General features: G+C 49.9%; 4 protein-coding genes across 4 annotated transcripts; 2 read left to right on the top strand and 2 right to left on the bottom strand.

Annotated features, from left to right (window-relative positions):
• Positions 1 to 436: 436 nt before the first annotated feature.
• FMAN_12774 (uncharacterized protein) lies at positions 437 to 3,653 on the top strand (the record flags this gene model as incomplete). The annotated part of the gene is made up of 5 exons (XM_041823254.1): positions 437 to 1,128; positions 1,179 to 1,456; positions 1,505 to 2,397; positions 2,451 to 2,819; positions 3,432 to 3,653. 5 exons carry the CDS (start codon positions 437 to 439, stop codon positions 3,651 to 3,653), a joined length of 2,454 nt encoding a protein of 817 aa, XP_041688854.1.
• Positions 3,654 to 11,119: 7,466 nt separating this feature from the next.
• On the top strand, positions 11,120 to 12,751 carry FMAN_12773 (uncharacterized protein; the record flags this gene model as incomplete). Its single annotated transcript, XM_041823253.1, has 2 exons — positions 11,120 to 11,810; positions 11,919 to 12,751. The coding sequence occupies 2 exons, from the start codon at positions 11,120 to 11,122 to the stop codon at positions 12,749 to 12,751; spliced, it is 1,524 nt and encodes a 507-aa protein (XP_041688853.1).
• Positions 12,752 to 18,156: 5,405 nt separating this feature from the next.
• FMAN_12772 (uncharacterized protein) lies at positions 18,157 to 19,845 on the bottom strand (the record flags this gene model as incomplete). Its single annotated transcript, XM_041823252.1, has 3 exons — positions 18,157 to 18,292; positions 18,348 to 18,459; positions 18,507 to 19,845. The coding sequence occupies 3 exons, from the start codon at positions 19,843 to 19,845 to the stop codon at positions 18,157 to 18,159; spliced, it is 1,587 nt and encodes a 528-aa protein (XP_041688852.1).
• Positions 19,846 to 20,747: 902 nt separating this feature from the next.
• FMAN_12771 (uncharacterized protein) lies at positions 20,748 to 22,516 on the bottom strand (the record flags this gene model as incomplete). The annotated part of the gene is made up of 3 exons (XM_041823251.1): positions 20,748 to 20,930; positions 20,984 to 22,040; positions 22,098 to 22,516. The coding sequence occupies 3 exons, from the start codon at positions 22,514 to 22,516 to the stop codon at positions 20,748 to 20,750; spliced, it is 1,659 nt and encodes a 552-aa protein (XP_041688851.1).
• Between the last annotated feature and the right edge of the window lie 1,160 nt (positions 22,517 to 23,676).

The following is a 23,676-nucleotide window of genomic DNA, read 5'->3' as shown; positions in this document are numbered from 1 at the left end:
CCCACTTTCGACCGCGGGGATAAGCTCGATAAGATGGATAAGGGTCTTTCGGGGCTTAGCTAATCCAGAAAATGGGCCTTGTAGCCTCATCCATCAGTTGTTTCGCTGTTACCTGACGTCAAAAAGTCTAAAGATACTCGGTTCAGATAATAACTTTCATCTCGCGTCACGATACCTTCTTAGGTTTTGCAACCCCTCCCTCGCCTCAGAGTTTCCAATTCGCTTAACTACTTTTGTTTTCCATCTGGACTGCGCTCCAGTCTTCCTTCATCCGCTACATTACCTCCCCTATCGGCTCTGAGCCTCTACGAGTCACTACTGATCCGGTTGGGCTCTTCTCCCATTGCACTCTGCTCTTCCTAGTCCCCAGCGCTGACACAGTTCCTGCTTCTCTCCATTTTAAGGCCTTGAGGATCTAAATAGCCCCGTCGTCATCATGGCGTCGAGTTCGGACGAAGGCGAGATCGTCGAGAACGCCGCTAAAGATTTGAAGGCAACTTCACTGCAGCATACTGGAGGAAGCAGTGTTGACCGTCAAGACAGAAACAAAAGTAGACTTTCCACTCCGGATCACGATTCGGCTTCTAGATACAGCAACGGGTCACGACGAAGCATTTCACCCCGTGGCTACAAGCGATCGCACGACGAAAGAGACAGGGATAGGGATCACTACAACTCCAGGCCTCGCGACCAAGGCTATCGCCGGAACTACGAGGATGCGCGACGTGACGACCATCGCAAGCCGCGAGGACAATACGATGACCTAGATCGACCTGCATCGCGCACATCAAATTTCAGCCACGGGGGCCGCGATCGGAGCCGCGACCGAGACAACTACCGCGATGGAGACCGAGATCGGTATTCCAACAAACGACCTCGAAACAGGAGTCGCTCTCCTCAAAGATCTCGACCTTCAGATAGAGGCAGGTTTGATCGTTTTGTCAGAGAAGGCCAATACGATCGTCGCGACGATGGGCCGAGGGAACTTAAGTATGAAGACAGCTCGAGAAATGGCGGTTCTATGTCCAAGAGGACGACTGTAGGAGAGGCTTCACGCGCCCAAGGACATCATGCTAAACCTGAACAAGGCCTTACAAATGGACATGGCACTTCCAAGGCTTCTCAGCGGTATGTTGATTCACATTCCTTGGTTGAACGAAGCACTGACATGTTTATAGGGAGTCAGCAGCTCAGAAGGAACCCGAACGAAAACCGGAACCTGAGCCAGAACCCGACTACGAAGAGCCTGAGCCTTTTGACGAAGAAGCTGAAATCGAGCGACGCCGCAAGCGACGTGAGGAGATCCTGGCTAAGCACAGTTCTGCGACTCCTCTCCTTCTCCATGCTGTAGGTGCTGCTGCAAGTAAAGCTCACGGAGCTTCTCCTGCGTCCACCGCGCCCGACACGCCCATGAGAGCACAATCCGACATTGAAAGCCCCCGCACTCCCCGATCAGGTATGTCAACAGCATCTAGTGGAGGGATCTTATTGACCAGAGGTGCAGACATCGCATCACCGCGCTCTCCCGGGTCACATACCGAAATGTCCCCTGGGGGCATCAACTTTCTCGATGACAGAAACCTGATGAACAGCCACGGGAAGGCTCAGCCAGACGAGGAGGATGGCCCCTCAGCCGCTGACTACGATCCTACTGGAGACATGAAGGAGGATGAACGACGACATGAGCTCCGGCACGGAAACGTCGTACTTCATGGTGAGCAGCATCCCATTGCAACGGAACAACAGCCACAGGAAGATGTTCAGAAAGAGTCTACCGAAAAGACCGGCGGTGATGATGACGATGATGACTTCGATATGTTTGCGGAAGACTTTGACGAGGAAAAGTATGCCACAAAACCTGTCGAGCCGGTCGCGCCTATCGATGGCGACGGCAAGGCCCCTGATGTCCCAGCTATCAAGGGAGGTATTCTCGAAGGTGACGACAAAGATGGCTACTACAAGATTCGCATCGGTGAAGTCTTGAATGGTCGGTATCAGATCCAGGCAGCATTGGGAAGGGGTATGTTCTCAGGGGTAGCCCGTGCCGTCGACATCACCACGAAGGAGCTCGTCGCCATCAAGATGATGCGAAACAATGACGCCCTCCGAAAGGGAGGATATACAGAGATTGCTATTCTGGAGAAGCTCAACGAGGCCGACCCTGAGGGACGCAAGCACATCATCAAGTTTATCCGCCAGTTCGACTACAAGGGCCATCTGTGCATGGTGTTCGAGAACCTGAGCATGAACTTGCGAGAGGTTTTGCGGAAGTTTGGTAACAATGTGGGTATCAATCTTGGAGCAACGCGAGCATACGCATACCAGATCTTTGTCGCTCTTGCGCACATGCGAAAGTGCAGTATCATTCATGCTGATCTCAAACCGGACAACATCTTGGTATGTAACCCCACGATGCTAACATTAACACACGCAAGTGCTAACTTTAGTAGGTAAACGAGAGTCACAACGTGCTCAAGATCTGTGATTTGGGTACGGCTATCGACAAGACGGATGCGGCGACAGCGCACATGGATGTCACTCCATACCTCGTCAGTCGATTCTACCGAGCGCCGGAGATTATTCTGGGCATTCCTTACGATTACGCCGTCGACATGTGGTCCATCGGCTGCACGTTGTATGAGATGTACACCGGCAAAATCCTCTTTGCTGGAGACAGCAACAACCAGATGCTCAAGGCAATTATGGAGATCAGAGGAAGGTTAACGCCGAAGTTGTTCAAGCGTGGTCAACTATCGCCAGCTCATTTCGATGACAAGGGACAATTCGTCAGCATCGAACGAGACAAGGTTCTCGGAAAGGTATGTTGTGATTCCATTCACTCCCTCCACGTTGTTTCTGTTGTTGTTTTTGCCATCACACTCCTTGCATCTGCCTACAAGCGCCATATGGCCACGTTCTTGGTGGCCGCCCACGCGAAGCTTATGCTATTTTTGCCACAATGGCTGGGGGCTGTTCCATCATGGGGCTCTGCGAGCGTAAGCGCCTAGATCCCTTGCAGGCTGAAGCGCTCGGGATATGTGGGGTAACTTGACGTTGACCAACACCACCCACATAACGGTCGATAGATCAAAACAACAGTCATCAGGCATGTTTGATCTCAGCCGCCCTTGCGGGGTTCTCGAACAAACTCAGCAAGGGATGGATGGTGTGATGAGATGGGGTTACAGAACGCCTCGAGATCCTTTCAAGGTTAAAGATCAGGTCGCATGACTTGTTTTGTCTCGGTAGATCGGACTCCCTCTCAGCGTCAGCCACGATGACCTACATATCCCTTGCATACGAGTTCAACGGCTGCTAAGAGTTTGGCCAAGCGCTCAGCCCTTGTTGACATGCGCATTCACATGGAGAATTCCTTTTCCCATTTTAGAACTATGAGTCAGGAATGGATAACTAACAAACTGTGCTTACAGACAAACGTCCGAACTTTGGCGGTGGTAAAGCCAACCCGGGACCTACGGACAAGACTCATGGCTGCGTCGTCAGGGATGAATGACGCGGAAACGAGGGACCTGAACCACTTCATTGATCTCCTTGAGCACTGTCTTACACTCAATCCCGACAAAAGGATGAAGCCGGCTGATGCACTGCGCCATCCCTTCTTTACTGCACGGGCGGGACATGTACGTCGGTAAGGAGGGTGTCAAGCATTCGGATCATGGATTCATGACGCTGTTTTGAGACAATCAAAGGCGCGGGATGAGAGATTTTCTTTTTGGGTGGGAGATGTTTACTGGGCTAGACAAAGCAAGGGAGAGTAATGGCTGGTTCAAAACATGTGGTGGTTTGATCGATGTCTCTGAACGTGTCACCGCCGTTTTTATGTCATGCCTTGCTGTGTCTCACCTTGTCTGTTATGTCTCGCATAAGGCCGAGGTTATTGGAGTCTAGACTTGGAAGAAGGATGCTAGAAATTTTGATGGAGTTCTGGAGTATCGAGCTTTTACGAGGGTCTAAAACAACTGCCTACAGAGTTTTAATAACATCGCTACTAAGTATCGCTAAGTAATGCTCGGATTGTTTGATGAATGATCGCCGATGACTGATTGAGTCTTTTTTACGATGCGTGACCTTGTACTCGCTGTATTCCGAGTCACATAACGCCCGGCTCATACGGGAGGAATCCACATGCTCGGGCTTGGTATTGAGGTTGAGCCGTTGAGGCTCCCAGGCACGGAGTGGCGATGCAGGCGTGGGCTTGCTTACCCGCGTGAACGTGAGCGTGGGCATGCCAGGCCCAGGCAGCCTACGCTAGGTGAAAATGTTGTGCATTTTCTAGGCTACATTATTCATTCCAGGTTCTAGTTTGACAGCCTGATAGGCAGAAGGCAGAAACCCAGACGGGGCGTAACGACCAGGGCTGATTACACATTGTGGTTTGCTTGCTTTGGTTTGATTGCTGGCAGCCGATGTTACATTTGAGATGTTTGTTGTAGATGGTTTGGGGGATACGGGTTGTGGTCTGTGTAAGTCGCTTGGTCGGGATGGAGAGTGGTTGGTCAGGGTATCAAAGAAGAGAGTTCTTTGTGTTTGAGAAGTTGACGTCAATGAGGTCACACAGATCATGTCAGTGGGACAGAAGAGAAGAGGGGATGAGCAGGGCGAGCAAGTTGTGACGTTTGTGCCGGTGATTGTCGTGATGCGATGTGCACGAGAGCTCAAAGGTGAGGCTTTTGATGATCCATTATCCAATACCCCTTCCTTTGATCAACAATGTCGCAGATCGTCGCTCATTCTTGTCTTGAGCGATCTTATCGCTTCTCTCCGAATGTACCGAAGCGTTGCTTGCCCTGCATTATGATGTGCAGGAATAAATTGTTGATTGTAACACCCTTCTCATACACACCTGTAACAGAACCTGCGACGGAGATTGCGCCCAGACTCGGGCTCGGAGCAGGGCAAGGATCCCTTGAGCTTGAGGGATTGATGAAATCAGAGTGGATTCGGGATTTCTCAGCCTCACTTTAATCGCAGGGGCAGTTTGAGACATTATGACGGGCTGTGGCGAGAGTGTCGTCAGGATCGGCGGGTTTTGTTTCGATGGGATATTCATTGGTGCAATTTTGCTGGGTTTTGCTGCTGATTGCCCTACAAGTTTCATGAGGAGAGATGATCCGTCCAGTAGAAGTTTGCTAGCCTGTGATTCGGGAGACCTACAGCACGTCGTGGTGATCGGGTTGTGTTCGTGGTGAGGGTTCTCTTGTGTTGGATGATGATCTGGTCAATGCGACAATTATGATGTTTCGTGTGATCGGACACGATAACTGTGAATGGACAACGAATTGCTGTGAGATGTACTACCCGCCCTGGCAAACGGTGAGTGTAGAAGAACCATGTTATCTTGGCTGGATACAGGGTAACATAACATAGCATAACCGTTTGTGTTTGTGATTGTGATGCTCCGTGTCCTACCCCGGGTCCGCTCCGTGACGGCATCTCCAGATCCCAGCTCCACATGAACATGGCACGGCCGATTCGAACAAGAAGGAGGCCGATTATGAGCGGCCCTTGACCTCGTGTGTCCGGACCATTCCCTTCCCTTCCCTTATGCCACATACTTAGTCTGTACTCTAGGGGAGCTGTATCAATTCTAGACCACGGCTGACCATCATCAATATCTTGAACTTGCTAGCGAGAGTCAATGTTACGCCTTTGGTTCTGGATCGTGCTACAATTGGTCCAACTCGATCTTCAACTTCACAAGTCGTTGATGCAAATCATGGCCCCTCCAGGCGCCGCGGATGTCATCCCGTAAGCTTCACCACCACCCAATAAAGTCCCCGCCCCTACTTTACTTTCTTTTACTTAGTGATGCGCCGTTGAGAGTCGAGACCGGCAGTGCATTAGACTTTGGACAAGGCGACAACGTTGGTCTCTCTTTGTGATAGCCACGAGCCCGTAAATGATCGGCCATGATGAGATACGATTCTGGTATCTCAAATTGTATTCGAGCTGATCAATGAGCATGTTCTCATGTCCCGTCTAGCCCGTCCCTTCTCGGGGCCCCGTGACAAATCCTGTGTGTTGCATTGTCCTCCCTTGCGTCCACACGCTACGCATGAACAGCCCTTGCAGACATCCAGCCTTTGGCGGTGAATCTACAGACAGACAGACAGAGGCTTTGATATCAGCCCACCTCGAAACGGGCAGTCTTGGCTCTAGTGGTGCAGCTTGACGTTTGAGACGGTCTTCTATCTCATGATGGCGTCTTCATTGACGAATGTTTACAGGGAGATACGTAGTGAGTCGTTATCTCCAAGAGATAACTGCTGATCGATTCGGCACTGCATGTGATGGTGGTCGTATCTCCCCAGACGCTTCTCAACGATCGATCTTCAGATCGTTATCAGACCAGAAACACGTCCCAGCTCTCGCTTCCACTCCAAAGTCCCCATTGTCAACAGCAAGGGTCTCTCAATCGGGCTAGAAACACCAGACTTGACAAAGATATCATGCAAACCAAGCCAAGGTGATACCAGCGCCGGCCGGTTCAGAGACGAACCGCAACCATGTTCCCGGGGAAGTGGCCCTGGCGGCAGTTGATGGTGTGCTCTCGATTGCTCATCCTCAATGCGAGTGAGTGCCCGAGCTGCCCTTACCTTTGTGTGTCTCTGCATCTCCCGATCTGCCTAGGACTAGGACTATGGCTGAGGTCTTGTGCCGTAGCAAGCTGGACTGGACTCAACCGTAGAGATGCATAACCATGACTCAAGATGCGCGTAGCTTCTCTAAGTGAGTGCATAGACGGCAGTGTTGAGGATAACTCCCTATTGGATCGATAGGGCATGTGGTTAACCTTTTCCTGCTTGGAACTGCCAGAGTAACATCCCGATTTGCTGGCTGCTCTTATTCGCAGCCAAACCAACCAACAATGAATGCATAAGAGCAGCTGGTATCGAACCAGGATGGAGCAAGCTCTTGCATTGCCGTCGCTTGGTGCGAGAGCCAGTGGTTCAATCAAGTTACAGCAGCACAGTAGTAGAGGCGAGCAGGTTTCGGTCAGCCCATGCATAACATATGCTGAGACAGAAGAGTTTAGTGCATAACGTTGGTTTGGTCATGGTCATCGCCATGAAAGAAAAGCACGAACCCTCATGAAGCAATGTTTGAGGCCATGAAAAAAACAACGCCATGCTTCAGCTACAGTAGATAGCGGCGTATGATCGACGCCCCGGACTCAGAAACTGGAGATTAATTAGAACATTTTTTTCTTTCTTTGACTTTGACTCAGGTGGCATTGGCGTCAGAGGAATCAGTGCTCGCTGGCGAGAGATGGGTCGATTCCAGGGATATCCCTGTAGCTCAAGGATCAGACAGCGGCCTCACTCTGTGTCAAGTGGATCGAGATGATATGTTTAGAGCTCAGTGCGCGTAGAGAACAGGGCCACAACGGGGAATAACCAAGTCGGAGATGATTGCTGGAGATCTGAGTGCCAGGGGCCTAACCCTCGAAGGGTTTAGATGCACCCGTGATTTTTGACGATGCAGTTGATGGCTGATCGGTAATCACGGTCAAAGGCCCATTCTCGAATGCCCTGACCGCTTCTCTCGGGCCCATCCTACCATCCAATCGACCCGCCCCGGGTTGACAACTGTTAACAATGAGACACTGTCTTGTTTTTAGGGGACCACTCAACTGAGCTGGAATACCAGGGGCCCTTGGAGGAATTCGGACTTATTGACATGGAATAGGGTAGGCGAGACGACAATTGTCAAGCTGCTGCTTTACTTTACTTTGCTTCACCTGAAGTTCTATCAATAATTCCACTTGGATGCATAGGGAAACACGTTGGGGGAGCTGAAATCATGCGATAATGGTTCGTGGCTGGAACAACTGATTGAGGTTGAAAACAAGTGATCAGTAAGAAATGAATGCCTCATCGCCTCAATTCCTCCTCAATCTGTCAGTGTCAGTCCATGCTCGCTCAGATCCGGTGTTCGTTCGAGGCTCAGGCAAGGCAAAGGCAAAAGCAAAGGCAAAGGCAAGGCACTGTACGATACCCGTTCACATGGATCCGATGACATGACAGGAACTGAACTGGAAGCAACCCGAGCCGACGTACGCATTCACACTCTCATTTCACATTCTCACCGTAAAGTAAAAAGCCGTCGTCGTTATCAGTTAGACTACCATCCATGCCATGCATCCAACGGGTGACAGAGATCACAGGCCGATAAAGACAGGCAACGGGCCACATTCCTTGGGGCCTGTACAGCTTCTCATTGGACGCCTCTTCTGCAACCCGTCCCCGTTTCCCATCAGTCAGCCTCACTGTACATGTAGCTTTGGGAGAGCTGCCACTGTCACCGTCGTGGCCTGTTCAAGGGGTCTCTTGACTTTGACAAGCAAGTGAACTGTGCTGTGCTATTTGGCAACTCTGTCTTGTTTGGTCCTACACGACAGGGGGACACACTCTACCTGCATCTCACCGCGGCCTGGGACCGCTGGGTGGTACTGACTGACGCACCCGAGCTCTGCACCTGTCTGCTTCGAGTAATATGGGATCCCGGGGTGCTTGGCCAGCAGCCCGTGAGGACGCTGCAAACAGACACAGAGGGTAGAGCAGAGCTGCCAGCGGGCGGGTTGAGGCCCCTTCGAAGACATGCCGTTAGACGGATACGTGCAGAGACAGCCAAATGGATATCTGATGGCAGGCCTCGTCTCGCTTCAAGTCAGACAAAGACAAGCAGGGCTGTCAGTACAGTATACCCGCCGACGGAGGATCGCTTATGGATGAAACACCATGTTGCTGATTTGCTTCTTTTGATCAACCTCGAATAAGCAAGCAAATCTCATTTCCCCTTGTCAGCCTTGTTGAGGATACAGTATCCGTCCGTATGTGATGAACATGGCTATCATGGGCATAGCATGTAGGATGCGTGACCATGGATGATATCTCGATATTTGATACACTTTAGCCTCGGGCCAATCAAAGCTCAAGGGTGGCAGGGCAGATTGAAAAGTACGAGGTTGAAGAATAGAGATGGCTCACCAAGAATGTCGATCTTATCTTTCTGCAGAGGAGAGGCATAACCAATCAACCAACCATAAACCGACGGAGCTGGCATAAACTTATGCAGCGCCTAGCAGCTCTAGCCTCACAGCAAGGACGTTCACTGGCTGGAGGGGCAAAATAGCGACCCTCATTAGCGAGGGGATCGACGCAATTCAGCATCTGCATTCTGCAACAGTGGTGCCAGTTCACTTTACATTGAATTCACATTGACATTCACATTCACATTCACATTCACATTTCAGCCCCCCTCCCAGATTATCTATCACAGACGGCAAGTAACTGGGTGGGCATCCGTTTCCATGACTTCATGCATTCCTTTTTGTGCAAAACATGTCGCCAAGCGCCTCAGACGCCCATCTGATAGCCAATCGAACCGCAAACTCAATCGTATCTGGGCGCAAAAAAGGTTTGTTGTTCCGTTCCAGTTGCTGCTCGTAGGCAGGTCCGGCAAAAGTATGTGTACTGTAGTGTAGTGTAGTAGGTAGGGGGGAGACACGACACGGCCGGACTCAAACTCTGTGTGTGATGAGAGTTCCAACGTGCAGAGTGACGCCGGCCTCCGACGTCTCCGCTCCAGAAGAGAGTGAGTACCGAGTACGCCTACGCCGCCCCGGCCGGGAGAGGAGATGGATGTTGGGGAGGACAGTGGCAGCCACACGGAGGCAAAGCTACGGCCAAACTGTGATTCATCACGGGGGCTGTTGATTATGACGATTCGCCCGACGGGTGGACCTCAGAGGCCAGTCAAGTCACAGAGAGGACACGCAGCACAAAGGACGGTTACGGCACAGCGCACTCTTCCCTTACTTGGGGGGTGTCAGCAGAGCAAGAAACGCACACAGCGCAGCACAACACAGACAGCACAGGCACCGCCCAGGTTGCTAGAGATCTGCCACCAGCAGCCTATGACTGGTCCGAGGCAGGCTTCGAGTGGCAGTGGGCCGATGGATGGCGTTAGTGCTGAGACTGATGAGTGAGAGTCTCAGACAGAACAGAGCAGAAGGCCCAAAAAGATGATGGTGGGCCTGGGAGGAACCTGAGAGGACGTGGCCTGGAGGCAGTGACACAGAGAGAACCACTTCTAAACGGATCCTTGCCTTTTCGTATATTGCTCAGCGTCACCAAATCAAGTCCTCTGTCCAATCCCTGCCTCTCGTCCAACGCCTCACGAGCCGAGGACGCCCCCCCCCCCCCCTTCGCTCTGGTTCTACGCCCAGACAAGAATAGAGCATTAACGCAACGCTACGCTACGCAACGCAACGCTAACGCTACCGCACAACGAGGCCAAGGCCAAGACCCAAGACAGGGCCATACCCATGCCCATTAATCTCTCCAACTGGACAAGGGTATGATTGAGGCGGTGGGTCCTGCTCCACGCAACGCAATCCCAAGCCCGAGGCGTGGATGGATAGTGGATGTGTCAAGTGTGAGCAACTTGCTCAGAGCAAGTGAGTGAGTGAGCGAGCTGCTCGCTCGACTAGAGCCTGTACAGTACGTACCGGAATGTCTTGGGGTGTGTCTCGCTCGCTCGCCTTGTCCTTGTTCGCTAGAGAGACTTAACTTATCTATCGTCTCTGCCCATCTCCAAACTCGGCTGGATCTAGTTTGAGGAACCTCTATCACCACTTTCACGACACTCCTTCCGGCAACCTTCTCTCTCACTCTCTCGCAGACGTGACCTTCTGGTCTACTCTTGTCGAACAACAACTCTTCAACCTCCCACTCGACAATATCTCCCCTGGAAGGCCGACAAAACTCAGCTCTTCTCTCATCTCTCTTCTCGACCCGTTGATTCGGCCATCGGGACCTCAAAAGCCACTACTTCGACCACCAACTACACCCCAAGGAACTCTTTTTTAATAACGACCCGTTTGGACTACACTGGACCGGACTGGACTTTGGAACAGGATCCCATCACAGGCCGTAGGAAAATACTCTGTGTTTTCTTCTCTTTCCTTTTCTTGCTGCTGTATGCCGTGCCGTTTTGGATTATCTCTCTGCCGGCCCTAGGATCTACTTCAACCTCAGACCAGAGAATACAACCCAGTTTCTAGGATTACTTCGTGAGATACCAACCAGATAACATGCAGCAACATGCCATATTCGGTTACCAAACCCCTCCGCCCTCTCCAGGATTCGATCATCCCAAGTGCACAGTTCAACAACCATTTGCGGTCCCTCACTCTCGACACTTCCAGAACCGATGCGTCCCTCTCGCCCCGGAGGCCAGGCTAGGCCGCGTGCTTGAGGGTACTCTCCAGCTTACTGACATCCTTGGAACTGGCGCCTATGGCGTCGTGTACCTTGCCGTCGATCTCAAGACCGGAGGTAAATACGCTGTCAAGTGCTTGAGCAAGTTCAATCCCGATGGAACCCCTTTGGAATCCAGACAATTTGCCTACCAACAACGAGAGATCCGTCTTCACTGGAAGGCATCGGAACACTCCAACGTGGTCCAGATGCTCAAGATTGTGAATGATCCTGACTGCATCTATGTTATTCTCGAGTACTGCCCCGAGGGCGATCTCTTCTTGAATATCACTGAGCGCGGTCAATATGTTGGTAAGGATGAACTATCAAGGAATATCTTTCTGCAAATCCTGGATGCCGTTGAACACTGCCACAACCTTGGAATCTACCACCGGGACCTCAAGCCGGAGAACATCCTAGTGACAGACCACGGAGACACTGTTAAGCTGGCTGACTTTGGTCTTGCTACTTCTGATGATCGATCCGAGGACTACGGATGCGGTTCAACATTCTACATGAGTCCAGGTACATACTACTCCCCCCTCCCTCTCCCCTTTGAAAGCACCCTTTTTGTATCTTGATGTTATCACGGATGGGACAGACAACTAACGTGTTTTCTTTCTCTCTTTTCAGAATGCCTGGACCCCTCTGCTAGGAAGCCTTACTATCTTTGCGCCCCCAATGATGTCTGGAGCCTTGGAGTTATCCTCGTCAACCTCACCTGTGGACGCAACCCATGGAAACAAGCTTCCTTCCAGGACTCTACTTACCGTGCCTATGCCGGATCCAAGGACTTCTTGAAGACCATCCTCCCATTGTCGGATGAACTGAACGACATTCTGGGACGGATCTTCGAGCCTATCCCCGAGCAGCGGATCACTCTTTCTGAGCTCCGAACCAGGATTATGGCCTGCTCTATGTTTACCGTGCCGCCCATGTCGTCTCTACCGACACCTCCGGCCTCACCAAACCACATCACTGAATACGTTTCCTCCGAGGATGCCATCATCGACGACTATGAGTACGACTCACCTTTGTCGCCTGCCTCCTCGGACGATGAGGGTTCGCTCACATCAAGCGACTCTACCATTGACGACCTGGACGACGAGTTTGAACAGGAACGCCAGATGCCACAGACTCCTCCTGAGTTTGCACCCCACGCCTTCGACCCTGAGGAGCCCAAGGAACATCAGCTCATCTACCACAGCCAGGAATTCGTGCCCCAGAAGTACTCTGGGCCCGTCCCCGTGCCAGTGGCCGTTCCCCCTCAGCCCATGCTCTGCCAGCAGGTCCCTATGCCAGTACAGGCTCAGGTTCCTGTCTCTGTGCAAGCTCCTTGTCAACCCAAATCATACTTCCCTATCTGGGATATGGTAAAATACGTTCAACAAGTGCCCATGCTTCAGCACCATGTGCCCTTTCATCAACAGGTCCCCTTCATGCCTACGTTCCAAGGCTGTTACTAAGGCCTTCGACATGGTGTCTTGCCTTCGACATAACGGCCACTATTATTACTACCACGACCTCACCTGGATGAGATGTCACCGAGGCTACAAAACCCACTGGCCCAGGACACTGTTTGATTCTTCTATACCACCTTGGATATTACTCGACTTTAATATCGACCCTTGGCCACAAACATCACCATGGAACCAATACCTACCAAAAGCCGTGCAAGGATACGCCTACCAAAAACACTTATTTACGACCCATTGAATGACAGTCCGGGATTGCTTCTCTTCGGCCTTGTATTCCCCTTTTTGGAGCAACATTTTCTTGTTTCGGGTTTTTATTTTCTTTGTCATAAACTTTCTCATTCACTTACAAAATACTTATTTAAAAAGCGAGGAGTTTTGTCTTTTCGAATATTATGAGGATGGGCAAGATATCAGTTGTAGAAGCATGATGTTTGGCGCATCGAGACTTTTATGCGAGGCGAACTTTGTTTGTTGTCATTTCTGCAGAGACAGAAAAGAAGACTTGGAAAGATTGGAGTTGTTGCTTGTCCGATCCTCGTTTATGTTCTTTTTTCTACCAGCCCAAGGAAGAGCTTATGTTTGTTTGCCCAGGAATGCCAGAGGATAATGACTGTTGTTCCTTTACTCCTCGTTTTTGTTATGCTATTACTGTCTGGAAGGCGTCTGTCTTTTGTGATAGAAGCGGGAAGAATGGCCATGGCTTGCACTTGAACTGGATCAGAGATACCTCTTTACTATTTTTATCATGACGGATCGGATGGGGACTCTTCAAGAAGACGAGGAAAAGAAGTTGACATGGGACAGGAGTCATATTGACTTGACTCACGGTTTCAAGCAAAGATTAGAGCGAAGAGGATATGGCTCAATAGCCACAGCGCATATTGCGCAACCATACGTTTACTGAGGGATAGACGGCACCTCGCACAAAAGAGATGCATCTGCCGATCATCCTATGAATGAAAGACCACACACAATAAGATACCTCACTCATATAACTTGTCCCAACTTTGCTGAGCCATGTGAATGTGAGTGACTTTGCTGCCTCGACTAACATCAACCGGCACAGCAACATGGTGTCTCACAAAGGCTTCGGAATAGCGTCACGTACTATAGACCCCGGTCTAACTACCGCATCGCACTACGGTGCTCCCGCTCAAGCTGCATGAGAGCCGAAGTAGAAAAAAGCAACTTAACCATCCCTGGAAGTCGTGCATCGTGGGGCGGGCGTTAGCGATGCAACGCTAGCGAGAGCGAGAAAAAAAAGAAAAGAAAAGAAGGGAAAAAACAAGGCGAGAACGTGGCGCCCAATGAGCAGGGATAGTTTAGTTAGGGCGAACGGCATGAGTTTTGGGATGGATGTGTGGAGATGGTTGCAGCGAATTACATGGGCAGACGTGAAAAGGTGAGGCGAGCTCGAGGAGGGTAGCGTGATGAGGAAGAGACGATTATTGGGGCGATGGATGAAGGATGAGGATTGAAAGTGAAAGACAATCTTACTGCTCACATCACAGAGACAAGAAGATGGTGTTGGTGGTGTTGGTGGTGAAGGTGGTAGTGGTGGTGAAGGTGGTGAAGCTATTCAGGGAAATATGAGAGACAACTGATAACGTTCGAGTACTGACAAGTACACAGAATTAAATGATACTCTATGATACCCTGGTTATAACAAAGTATACACCGCAGAGGCCATTTTAAACTGCCGACCACTCAACGTGAGACAAGCACGGAAATGGAACTCTGCTGCATTGCATTATCACAACCCAGTCACTAATAACAGACAAGAAATCGATAGTCTGTTTGGCCTCAGTCTCACCGCTATCTAATCAAAAAAACCTCAAAAGACGCTCAAAAAAATGTCTCAGGCCCTTGTTTCGAGTAGAGTAATGCCCAGCTTGGGCAGCACACAAAACCCAAACTCAAACAGAAGAGAAAGAAACATCACGGGCCACTCGGTGGCATTTCCCCTTGAACTGCCTGCCTAGACTGAGGTGAGGTGCACGTCAAAGTTCAAATAGCGACTTTTGAGAAATGCGCATGTTGATCACATCTCATTCCCTTGGTTGTTTCCGGTGATAAGAGAGGGAGACCACGAGGTCAAGGTCTCGCTTAGAATGCCCAGAAAGTTTAATTAAATCTCGTAACGTAAGCCTCGGGAAGAGATGGCAAAGTTTCAAGGCTGGCTTGGCCCTTTTGATGGTTCGTTTTTGGTTTGGGGGGAGGAAGAAGCAGGTTTCAGCGCTGGTTGTCGATCATGGTTCGGGGAGTGGGTGTGCGGCACAGCCTAGCCCAGACAGCTAGACAGCTTACAGCTTCCAGCGAGCACTAACTGACACCAACTAAAGTTAACAAGAGGCCCGTGGTTCCACGGAGATTGATGGCTGATGGGTTCGGGGAGATAGAGCCATTCATTGCCATTCATTCACTGGAATGCACCCAAAGCGTGGCCTGCACGAGTCTGTGAACTCTAGTCTCTGCTTGCTGACTTGGTCAAGTATCGTATCACGCCAAGCGCTGAACTAAGTTGCACTACAGCACAGTTCCGTTGGCTCGTTGCCAGTGGTTGGTGATGATAATGATGATGATGATGATGATGGCGACGGATCGTCTCAGCTGTGATTTGCAGTGCTAAATTATCGCTATTGTCAATCAACCCGAACCAACCCCCTGGAGAGAATGATATCAACCTCTCATGATATCTCCCAAGTTGGTAAGCAACTTGAGTTGTGGACGATGATCAGATCCGGTAACCTTCACAACTGCATGATATGATAATGGGCTGTGCACTGTAACTACTCTACTGTAGATACCTCAGCTATAGTGACACAGCCAAGGTAGTCCCTCGTAAACGCCAGCATCTAGAATCTCAACTTTGACTTCCTCCTCAACTCGGTCCGAGCTGTGATCGTAGATCCTGCGGCCACAGTCTCCTCCCCCGGATGGCGCCGACCATTGCATCTCTCACGATCCAGCCCCTTCTCCCATCAAACCCAAAGCCTCCCTTGGCCTACAGGATAACATTAAGCCTTAGCCGCAGCCCAGCCCAACCCGCGATCATCATAATTTCCTCATCCACGCTGTACGACTCATGGCATGTAAGCCAACCCGCCGGCGGATCTTGTTCTCGGCCTCATCGCACAGATGTTGTCAAACCAGAAACAGCGTAGTAAACCTGGGCTTACGGACACTATCATCGCTCGATAGTTTCCAAGGCGAGGGGGAACGTGTCACGTTTGCCCATAGCCCGCGAGTCAAGCCATTGATCGCCATGGCCCTCTAATTAATAAGTTAACCTTCTTTGAGGCTATGCTTGGGGATTTGCAAAAGCTGAAAAGAAAACAACATTAAAACCTGTGGCTGAAGTTGTACATGTGAGCTGTATCGTGTCATTGTTACATGGGGCGTTCGGACCATGTTAGCCGTGTTTCACGCGATATTCTTGGTAGAGTTCGACGGTTCGTGTTATGCGCGTTGTAACCCACCTGCATTGAAGAGACAGCGGCTGGAGGGTTTCGATCTGAGCCACTGAACTCTCGTGAGAAGTGAAACGAAGTTAGAATATCCCCTTAATTTGGTGTTTTGTGGTTGGAGAGGGTTGCGGGGGAGGGGATGTTCGTCAGTGGCGGTTGAGTTGGCTTTCCCGGGCGCGGGAATAGCTGGGGAATTGGAAGTATAACTGGAGGTTGGTGCCATTAGAAATCAGCCCGTTCTAAGAATATCGTGAAGAGAACAGTGCAAAGGAGGCTGATGAAAGACGTCTGCGGTTGGGAGGGAAGTATGCTTCCGAGTGACATTCTTCGAGCGTTCCGGCAGACCGAGCTGGGAAATGCCGTTCTCTTTGTCTTGATAGACATGTCCAACGACCAGATCATACGTTTCTTCGAGTCTATGTCCGTACATTTGGCCGAGTGAATCTTGGCTTCCTGAAGGAGTATACACTGAGGCGTTAGAGAGGTGTGAAGCTATTCCCAGACATTCAGCTCATGGAAGAAGCCGTCGTACGACATGAACCCAAGATTTGCATAGCCTCAATCATTGTCATGTACGCCAAGTCTCAATCGTGTGTAGCTTGAAAGGTCTTTTTGGAGAATTGAGATCCTGTATACCCCCCTAAGGGGAAGCAAGACAACTTAGGACGGCTATGGTAAGTTTAGTATAGACTTAAGTATAGCTTCGACTAGTTATCGTTGACACTTAGGTGTACGTTCACAACGTTTGCTGCTGGAGAGCCCTCCATTGTATATGCTGAGCGGCTCCCCTGAATGAGGCCACAACCACGTAACTCCTCGATAAGAGTTGACCTGCTAGGTGCACCCAGAAAACAGGTCCATACGTAGTTTCTAGTACTCAAGAATATAGAAATCACGGCTATCATGCAGGTTTTGAGTCTCCCCCGAAGCAATGCCAGAGTATTACATGTCCACGAGGGTCTGAGACACATTGGTCAGGAGCGTACAAAATCGTTCATAGCCACTTAATGAACAAGGAATGAGTTGCAAGTAAAATTATGATTCATCAAACATTAGTAAATAGAATAATGCATGCCTTTTGGACTTTGATTGTGGTGATATCAACGAGTGTCGTAAGAGCTTCAGGGAAGAGGATTGCAACTTGAGCATCACGCGCAAGCCATCCCCCATAAGGCTCACGGAATTCGGTAAATAGTCTAAGAATTACACTCAGACAATCGTGTAAGCCTGGATTTACAGGGGGATTGCGACTCACATCATGGACAATAGTCTCCTGGCTGCACATCAAGGAAGAGCTCGACGCAAGGATGGCTATCGGGACTAATACTTGCGGTTGAGCAAAGAAAGATATTTTTAGGTAGGAACAGAGATAAAAATTGGACAGCCATGACTTGTCTTTTGAGACTCTTCTTGGGTGTAGTTCAGTATGAAAGCGTTCCCAATGCGACCTTGGTCCCCTTTCACAGGCATTACACTCGACACGAATTTATCTCCAGGGCCACAGTGCCGGAGCCAGCAGCTGCATTCTCAAAACACATGCGACAATAAGAATATAAAACTGAACAGTGATGGAGAATTGACAGCAACCGCATCATCAGTGTCCAGATCGAAATGGTACCAGCTCGGAAAGCGTGTTGAGAGCCCCACGCTCTGGAACTTCAAGAGCAACCAAGGGCAATTATATGCCCGTTACTGTCTTCAAGACTTGATAATTCAAGATGATACGCTAGTATTACCCCCTCAAGGGCGGGCAAGTTAACTCAGAGCTTCTATCCTAAGTGACGAGAAGACTTATGTAAAACCGGTGTAACTTATATAGTTTAGTACATATTTAAATGACCCTAGATGGCCCTAGATCAGGAACTTCTGGCACCTCAGTTTGACGCCAGAAGTCTCTTTCTCCCGGCCTCCCTGCGGCCCCTATATCTAAGCGGTCACCACTTCGTGGTCCTCCTCCGATTTCCTGAAAGCATCCTGGAGGGGTATCTCTGCTAACGGCACGACCTTTGTCTTCTTGACAAACTTCCAAATCAAGTACGCTGCGGTAACAAGAGGAATATCCCTACAGAGCGATTAGTATGAGAACTGATTTGATCTCTGATACCAGGACCACTTACAAATAAGATGATACAAAGCCAACGGGATCCCAATTACCCCTGGTAAAGACACGGAAACCGCCCGTGAGGAGGATGAGCAAAGTCATGAACAAGCCGGCGCACGAAGAGTAGACTACTCTGTTGTTAGATAGGCTTTTATTACTTTAGGCTCCCACTTACAAGTCCAAGAGTTGTGCCAGGGTAGTTTTTCGATGGGAATTCCTTGCTTTTTCATCGCAAGGCGCAGACGAATGTGGTTCAACAAGATTGACGCCCAGGAAACCAGGACTCCCGCCGCTGTCAGGTCGACCAGCCACCAGAAAACGGTCATAGCTCCATTGGAGAGACTCATGAAGCTGAGGAACATGAAGCAAGTGAAGAAGAGCACGCAGACGTAAGGTACACCCCACGCAGTCGTGCGGAGGAATATCTGAGGGGCCTGTCGCTTGAGTGCCAGGCCATAGAGAACACGCGTGCCAGCGAGAAGACTCTGGTTGGAAGCCGACCACGCGGAAGTTATGACAACGGCGTTGACGACGGAGGGAATCGCAGGGATGCCGGCCGCGGAGGCTGCGATGACAAAGGGGCTTTGGCCTGCGGCTCCGGGCTGGTCGTTTAGTCTCTCGTCGTCGCTTCTCACAAGCATGCCAACAATGAGGATGGCCAAGATATAAAATACCAGAATTCGGATGAAAACGTTCTTGCAGGCCTTGGGGATCGCACGCGCAGGATTCCGCGTTTCAGCTGCGGCCATGGCGATAGATTCCACGCCTGCAAAGGAGAAGACGGCGCTGGTCATGACAGACCAATAACCAAGGAACTGGCCCCAGCTCCCCGAAGCGATGTATTCAACAAACGGTCCTGGGTCCTTCCAGTATCTGAAGCCAATTCGCTCTGTCCCTGGGACACCTCCCAAGTTGATGACCAACCCTAAGATGATGAGGAAAACGACTAAGAGGATTTTGAGAAGGGCGAACCAGAACTCAACCTCGCCGAAAACCCGGACAAAACAGAGACCGACGACTGTGGTGAGGACGATGAAGATCATGATCCAAAGCGAGGGATTGATATCGGTCCAGAACTCGAACAACACACAGATGGCCGTGATTTCTGAAGGGATGGACAGAATGTTGCCATAGACCAGGTTCCATCCAATTGCGAACCCCCAGGCAGGATCGACGAGAAATTCAGCATGTCGCACAAAAGCTCCTGTGACCGGCAGCAACGCAGCGACCTCTCCCAAGGCGAATTGCACGGCGCACACAACGAGACCAACAGTCGCATAGCCAAGCAGCGCGCCGAGAGGACCACCGGTCTGAACAGACTGGCCCAGACCGAGAAAGAGACCCGTTCCAATAGCGCCAGCGATACCCAGCATAGAAAGATGCCTCTCGTGCAGACCGCGCTGGAGGCTCTGCTCCTCGGTGGCCGTCACAAGATCGCCATTGTTGTCGTTCCTCGTCTCCACGCCCATTGACGGGCTTGCCTTTCCACCAGCAGCGAGAATGTCGGCGCTCATCTTGACGCCTCCCGAACTGGTTGGTGATGAGGATATTTGATAAGGATTGATCGTGGTCTTGGCGGAGAGAAGTCTTCTATTTACGAGCTCGGGGAGCAAGAAAACTCCAGATATTGGACAAGGGTACCAAAATAAACCTGCCTGACAGCTTGCAAAGACATATCAAACTTGCCTAAATCTTTTCGTCACTCAGAAAGGAGGTGCCTCGGTTTTTTGCCTCGCCCCTTCGCGAGGCAAGAAATGTCTTATCGACGCCATCACTTGAGCCAATGGTGCAATCTGAGATTGACTGGGGGGGCTTCGGACAGTCAGATACGGATACCGGCAATATTCTTCATGGTTGCGGATGTGATTGCTCTTTTGATCTATGGCGTGGTTGAGGGAGTGGGTTGGGACTCCATTTAATTGGAATTTTGCAAAGTTTAATCCTTCTAGAATTTGGCCATCTAGGCGATCTATCAACAACACGCTAAGTTAGAGCTACTGAACCCCTGCCTACCCTACAATAGCTGAGATGTGATCCTCAACTTCGTATTGGAGGAGCATCAATAAGGACAGCTGATAGCTATCGAGGCCTGTTGATGAATCGTAGGATAAGACACCACAGCGGAGGCAATATTGAAACAAGCATTAATTTGGACTCTCAACCGCTTCTTGTTAGCACTAGTATCCCCATTGTACTTACTTCATCATCACAACACAGTCGAGTTGAGCTATGAGTAGCAACTAGTCAGCTTTTCTTTTCGCAGAAACATCTAAGGAATAAGCCTGTAAGAAGTGATAATTGTATACTTTTAATACTGTTGTGCTAGTTTATATCAGCCCAGAGCCTTCTTTCATTTCGGCTTACACAACAAAAAAACCAAACACAAGCAGACAAAACCCAAGAAACCCAGCACTACCTATACGAAGATTGGAGTTTTATGAATTTTCGCCTTTCCCTCTAACCCCCGCAGCGATTCGACGATCTCAAAGGCATTTTGGTATGGCTCGCAGGTGGTCTCTTCGAGAGGCAACTCTCCACTGATGAAATAATTGAATACAATCCCTATAGTGCAAAACGAAAAATGGTTGAGGAGGCCATGCTATGAGTTTCTGTCAGTATCACCATCAATTCAAGACATGGTATTATACTAACACCAGAACCTTTGTGAACAACAACCTGGCTTCCAGGAAATCGGGCAGATATATTCCGGGCATGACTCAAGGGAGTCACGGGATCGTATTCACCGTTGACGATAAGGATTGGGTTCTTTGTCTTGACTCTTGAAAGGCTTGTAAGATTTATCGGCTCAGCTGCGTGTATGCTCCACCGAGAACACACCGAACGAAGAAGCAGGGTCGTGAGGAAGAAGCGGTCATCAAGGGCCCGATTGCCTTCGTACAAATCGAAAAAGTCGATAAATTCTTCAACAGTTTCAGCGCGGAAAGTTACGTCACTGCACCAGATCGCTAGATGGGCAAGTTCGGGCTGGGGGTTCCATGGAGTTGTCAACTCTGCAAAGGGATTCTTTCCCTGGGGGCAATTCGAACGATTGCCTTCCAAAGCGCTATCAATCAGGTCATCCAGCTTGAGGTAACCCTCGAGATGGTAGAGAGATGCGAAAAGCCACAAATTCATGGAGAGTGATTTAATGCGGCCTAAACCGGCCCCAACTCCTGTGCAAACCATGAAGACACGATCGAGAACCTTGATGAAATCATCTCGTTCTTTGGGAAGCTTGGTAGCCGAGTGACATGTATCATTTGGGGCTGCCATGCACTCGTCGTAGAAATGATACAAGGCCTTCTCGGCATCTTGGGTACTATCGACCCCGAGGTTCTTAACATAGTCGTCGACGAGGAGATTGCCATCGAGAAGCATGCGTTCAATTCGTTCAGGAAACATACCAGCCAGAACCTGGCCTAGGACCGTGCCGTACGAAATACCCCAGTAGTTGATGCGGTTACCTTCACCCAGTGCTGTGGCAATTTCAGCGATATCTCTGGCGACGAATGCAGTGCCACGGAACCTCCCAAGATCCGTGTCCTTCGTAAGAAAGATTTCAGTGAAGGTGCTCATATAATCCCAAGCATCGCTGAGTGACTTATCGGCGAAGAAATCTGCTGAATTCTGAGCGGTGTATGAGAGCTCTTCGAACATTTGTAACGGAAATCCTTCACCATCAGGCGGGACCAATGTCTTTCCAGTACCCCTAGTTCGAGGTTAGATTTGACTTAAACTAACTTGAAATAGCTGGGGTGCCACTTACCGTGGATCAAAACTGATAATGTCGTAGAGTCCGGTTTCTATGAAATTGGAAAGGAGCGGAGAGATCCCCAACAAAAATTCGACTCCGGAAGCACCTGGACCACCAAAGTTCATGATGATGCTGCTCTTGGGCGGTTTCCCGGTCGCTTTGAGCTTGATCAAATTCAATGTCGTAGTGTTTGTGCTGTGTTTTTTGGTATAGTCGAGAGGAACAGTTAGAGTACCGCACTCGATTGCCTTGTTCTTTTCTAATTCCTTGTATTCAGGAATGCCCAGATTGCACCGGGTCCATTTGATGCGATTCTTGGGAGAGATATCCTGGACGTCTCTGGAAAGACCAGGAGCGTCATCTTTGGGCAGAACTGTAGCGTGTGTGCAGTACAGGAACAGGCAGATGGGAATAATGTTTATGAGCTTCATGTTGAAGAGGGAGGGTGATGATGTGATGCTGAGAGGGCGGTATATTGAATAACGTTGATACGCCGATGGAAATGGGTGGGTTGTAAATGATAGAATGGATTGAGAGATGTGTGTAGAGGTTCAAGTTGTTTACCAAGGCGTCCGACTTGAAGTTGTTTGACTCCCAGTACGACAACGATGGAAGGGGCCAGCAACGAGTTGCGTCAGCCGCGACGATGAGTTCGGAAGGAGTTGAGCACTCTGCCTCCTCTAATGCCTAGAATCCATTGGGGAGTTGCAACCACGGCCCTCGGAGCAGCTCCTGAGTTCTGAAGCGTTTGAAAGCATCGGACATTGGATCTCACACTAAGATAGATAGGGAATGATCGAAAGCAAAAAGAAAAGGATACGGGACTTTGCTAATGAGAGTTCTTACAAATTTGAGGATTCGGTTCGGCACATGCTTTATTAAATGCGCTTACAACGATACCCCCTTCCGCTATAATTCGGCTACTGCACCAATCCCAATGGCATCTGGTAGTAAGGTAGGTATGGTTAGTGCCTAGCTACTTCCAGTTTCGAGTCAAAGAGGCATCAGATCTGGGAATGAGCGAGTCTAAGCCCTGATTCCGACATTGTAGGTCACGTATTATGTGGCATTACGAAGCTTGAGCTGGGACAGGTGGAAGAAACTCAGGGGTCAAACACGTCGTCCATCACACTTCTACACAAATGATACATGGGCGCTCAGTGGTGCAGCGGGACTTGATTAGATCTTCAATTTTGATCTCTATCAAGCACAGAGTTTCGGTGCAGGATGCATTAGGTATGTCGGTTTTTTATTGTAGGCTTGCTGAGGGTATTACGCGGCAACCAGCAGACGCCATGACTCTGCTCTCGGTCGGGTCAACAAATACATCCCAGAGTATTTGCTGAAGCACGAAGACTGAATGGAAAAGAAGTTCTGGACTGCAAAGAAGCAAAGAGATGAGGCTTTGGTTGGCTGGTGGTGGTTGAAGTATGCTTTGCAGCTGGAGATGGACGACGTAGCTGATGAAAAATTCTGAAGCGAGTCTTTTCTAAGGAAATAAAGCTGACAAAACGACAATCTTCCATTAAGAGCCTGCAAGTCATCTATTCCAACACTCAAGCTGCAAGCCTGTCTTGCATACAGACTTCTC

Source organism: Fusarium mangiferae (assembly GCF_900044065.1).
Source record: "Fusarium mangiferae strain MRC7560 genome assembly, contig: FMAN_scaffold015, whole genome shotgun sequence".
In the NCBI taxonomy this organism is placed as follows: domain Eukaryota; kingdom Fungi; phylum Ascomycota; class Sordariomycetes; order Hypocreales; family Nectriaceae; genus Fusarium; species Fusarium mangiferae.
The sequence above is the reverse complement of the archived record's forward strand: the minus strand, read 5'-3'. Positions and strand labels throughout refer to the sequence as shown.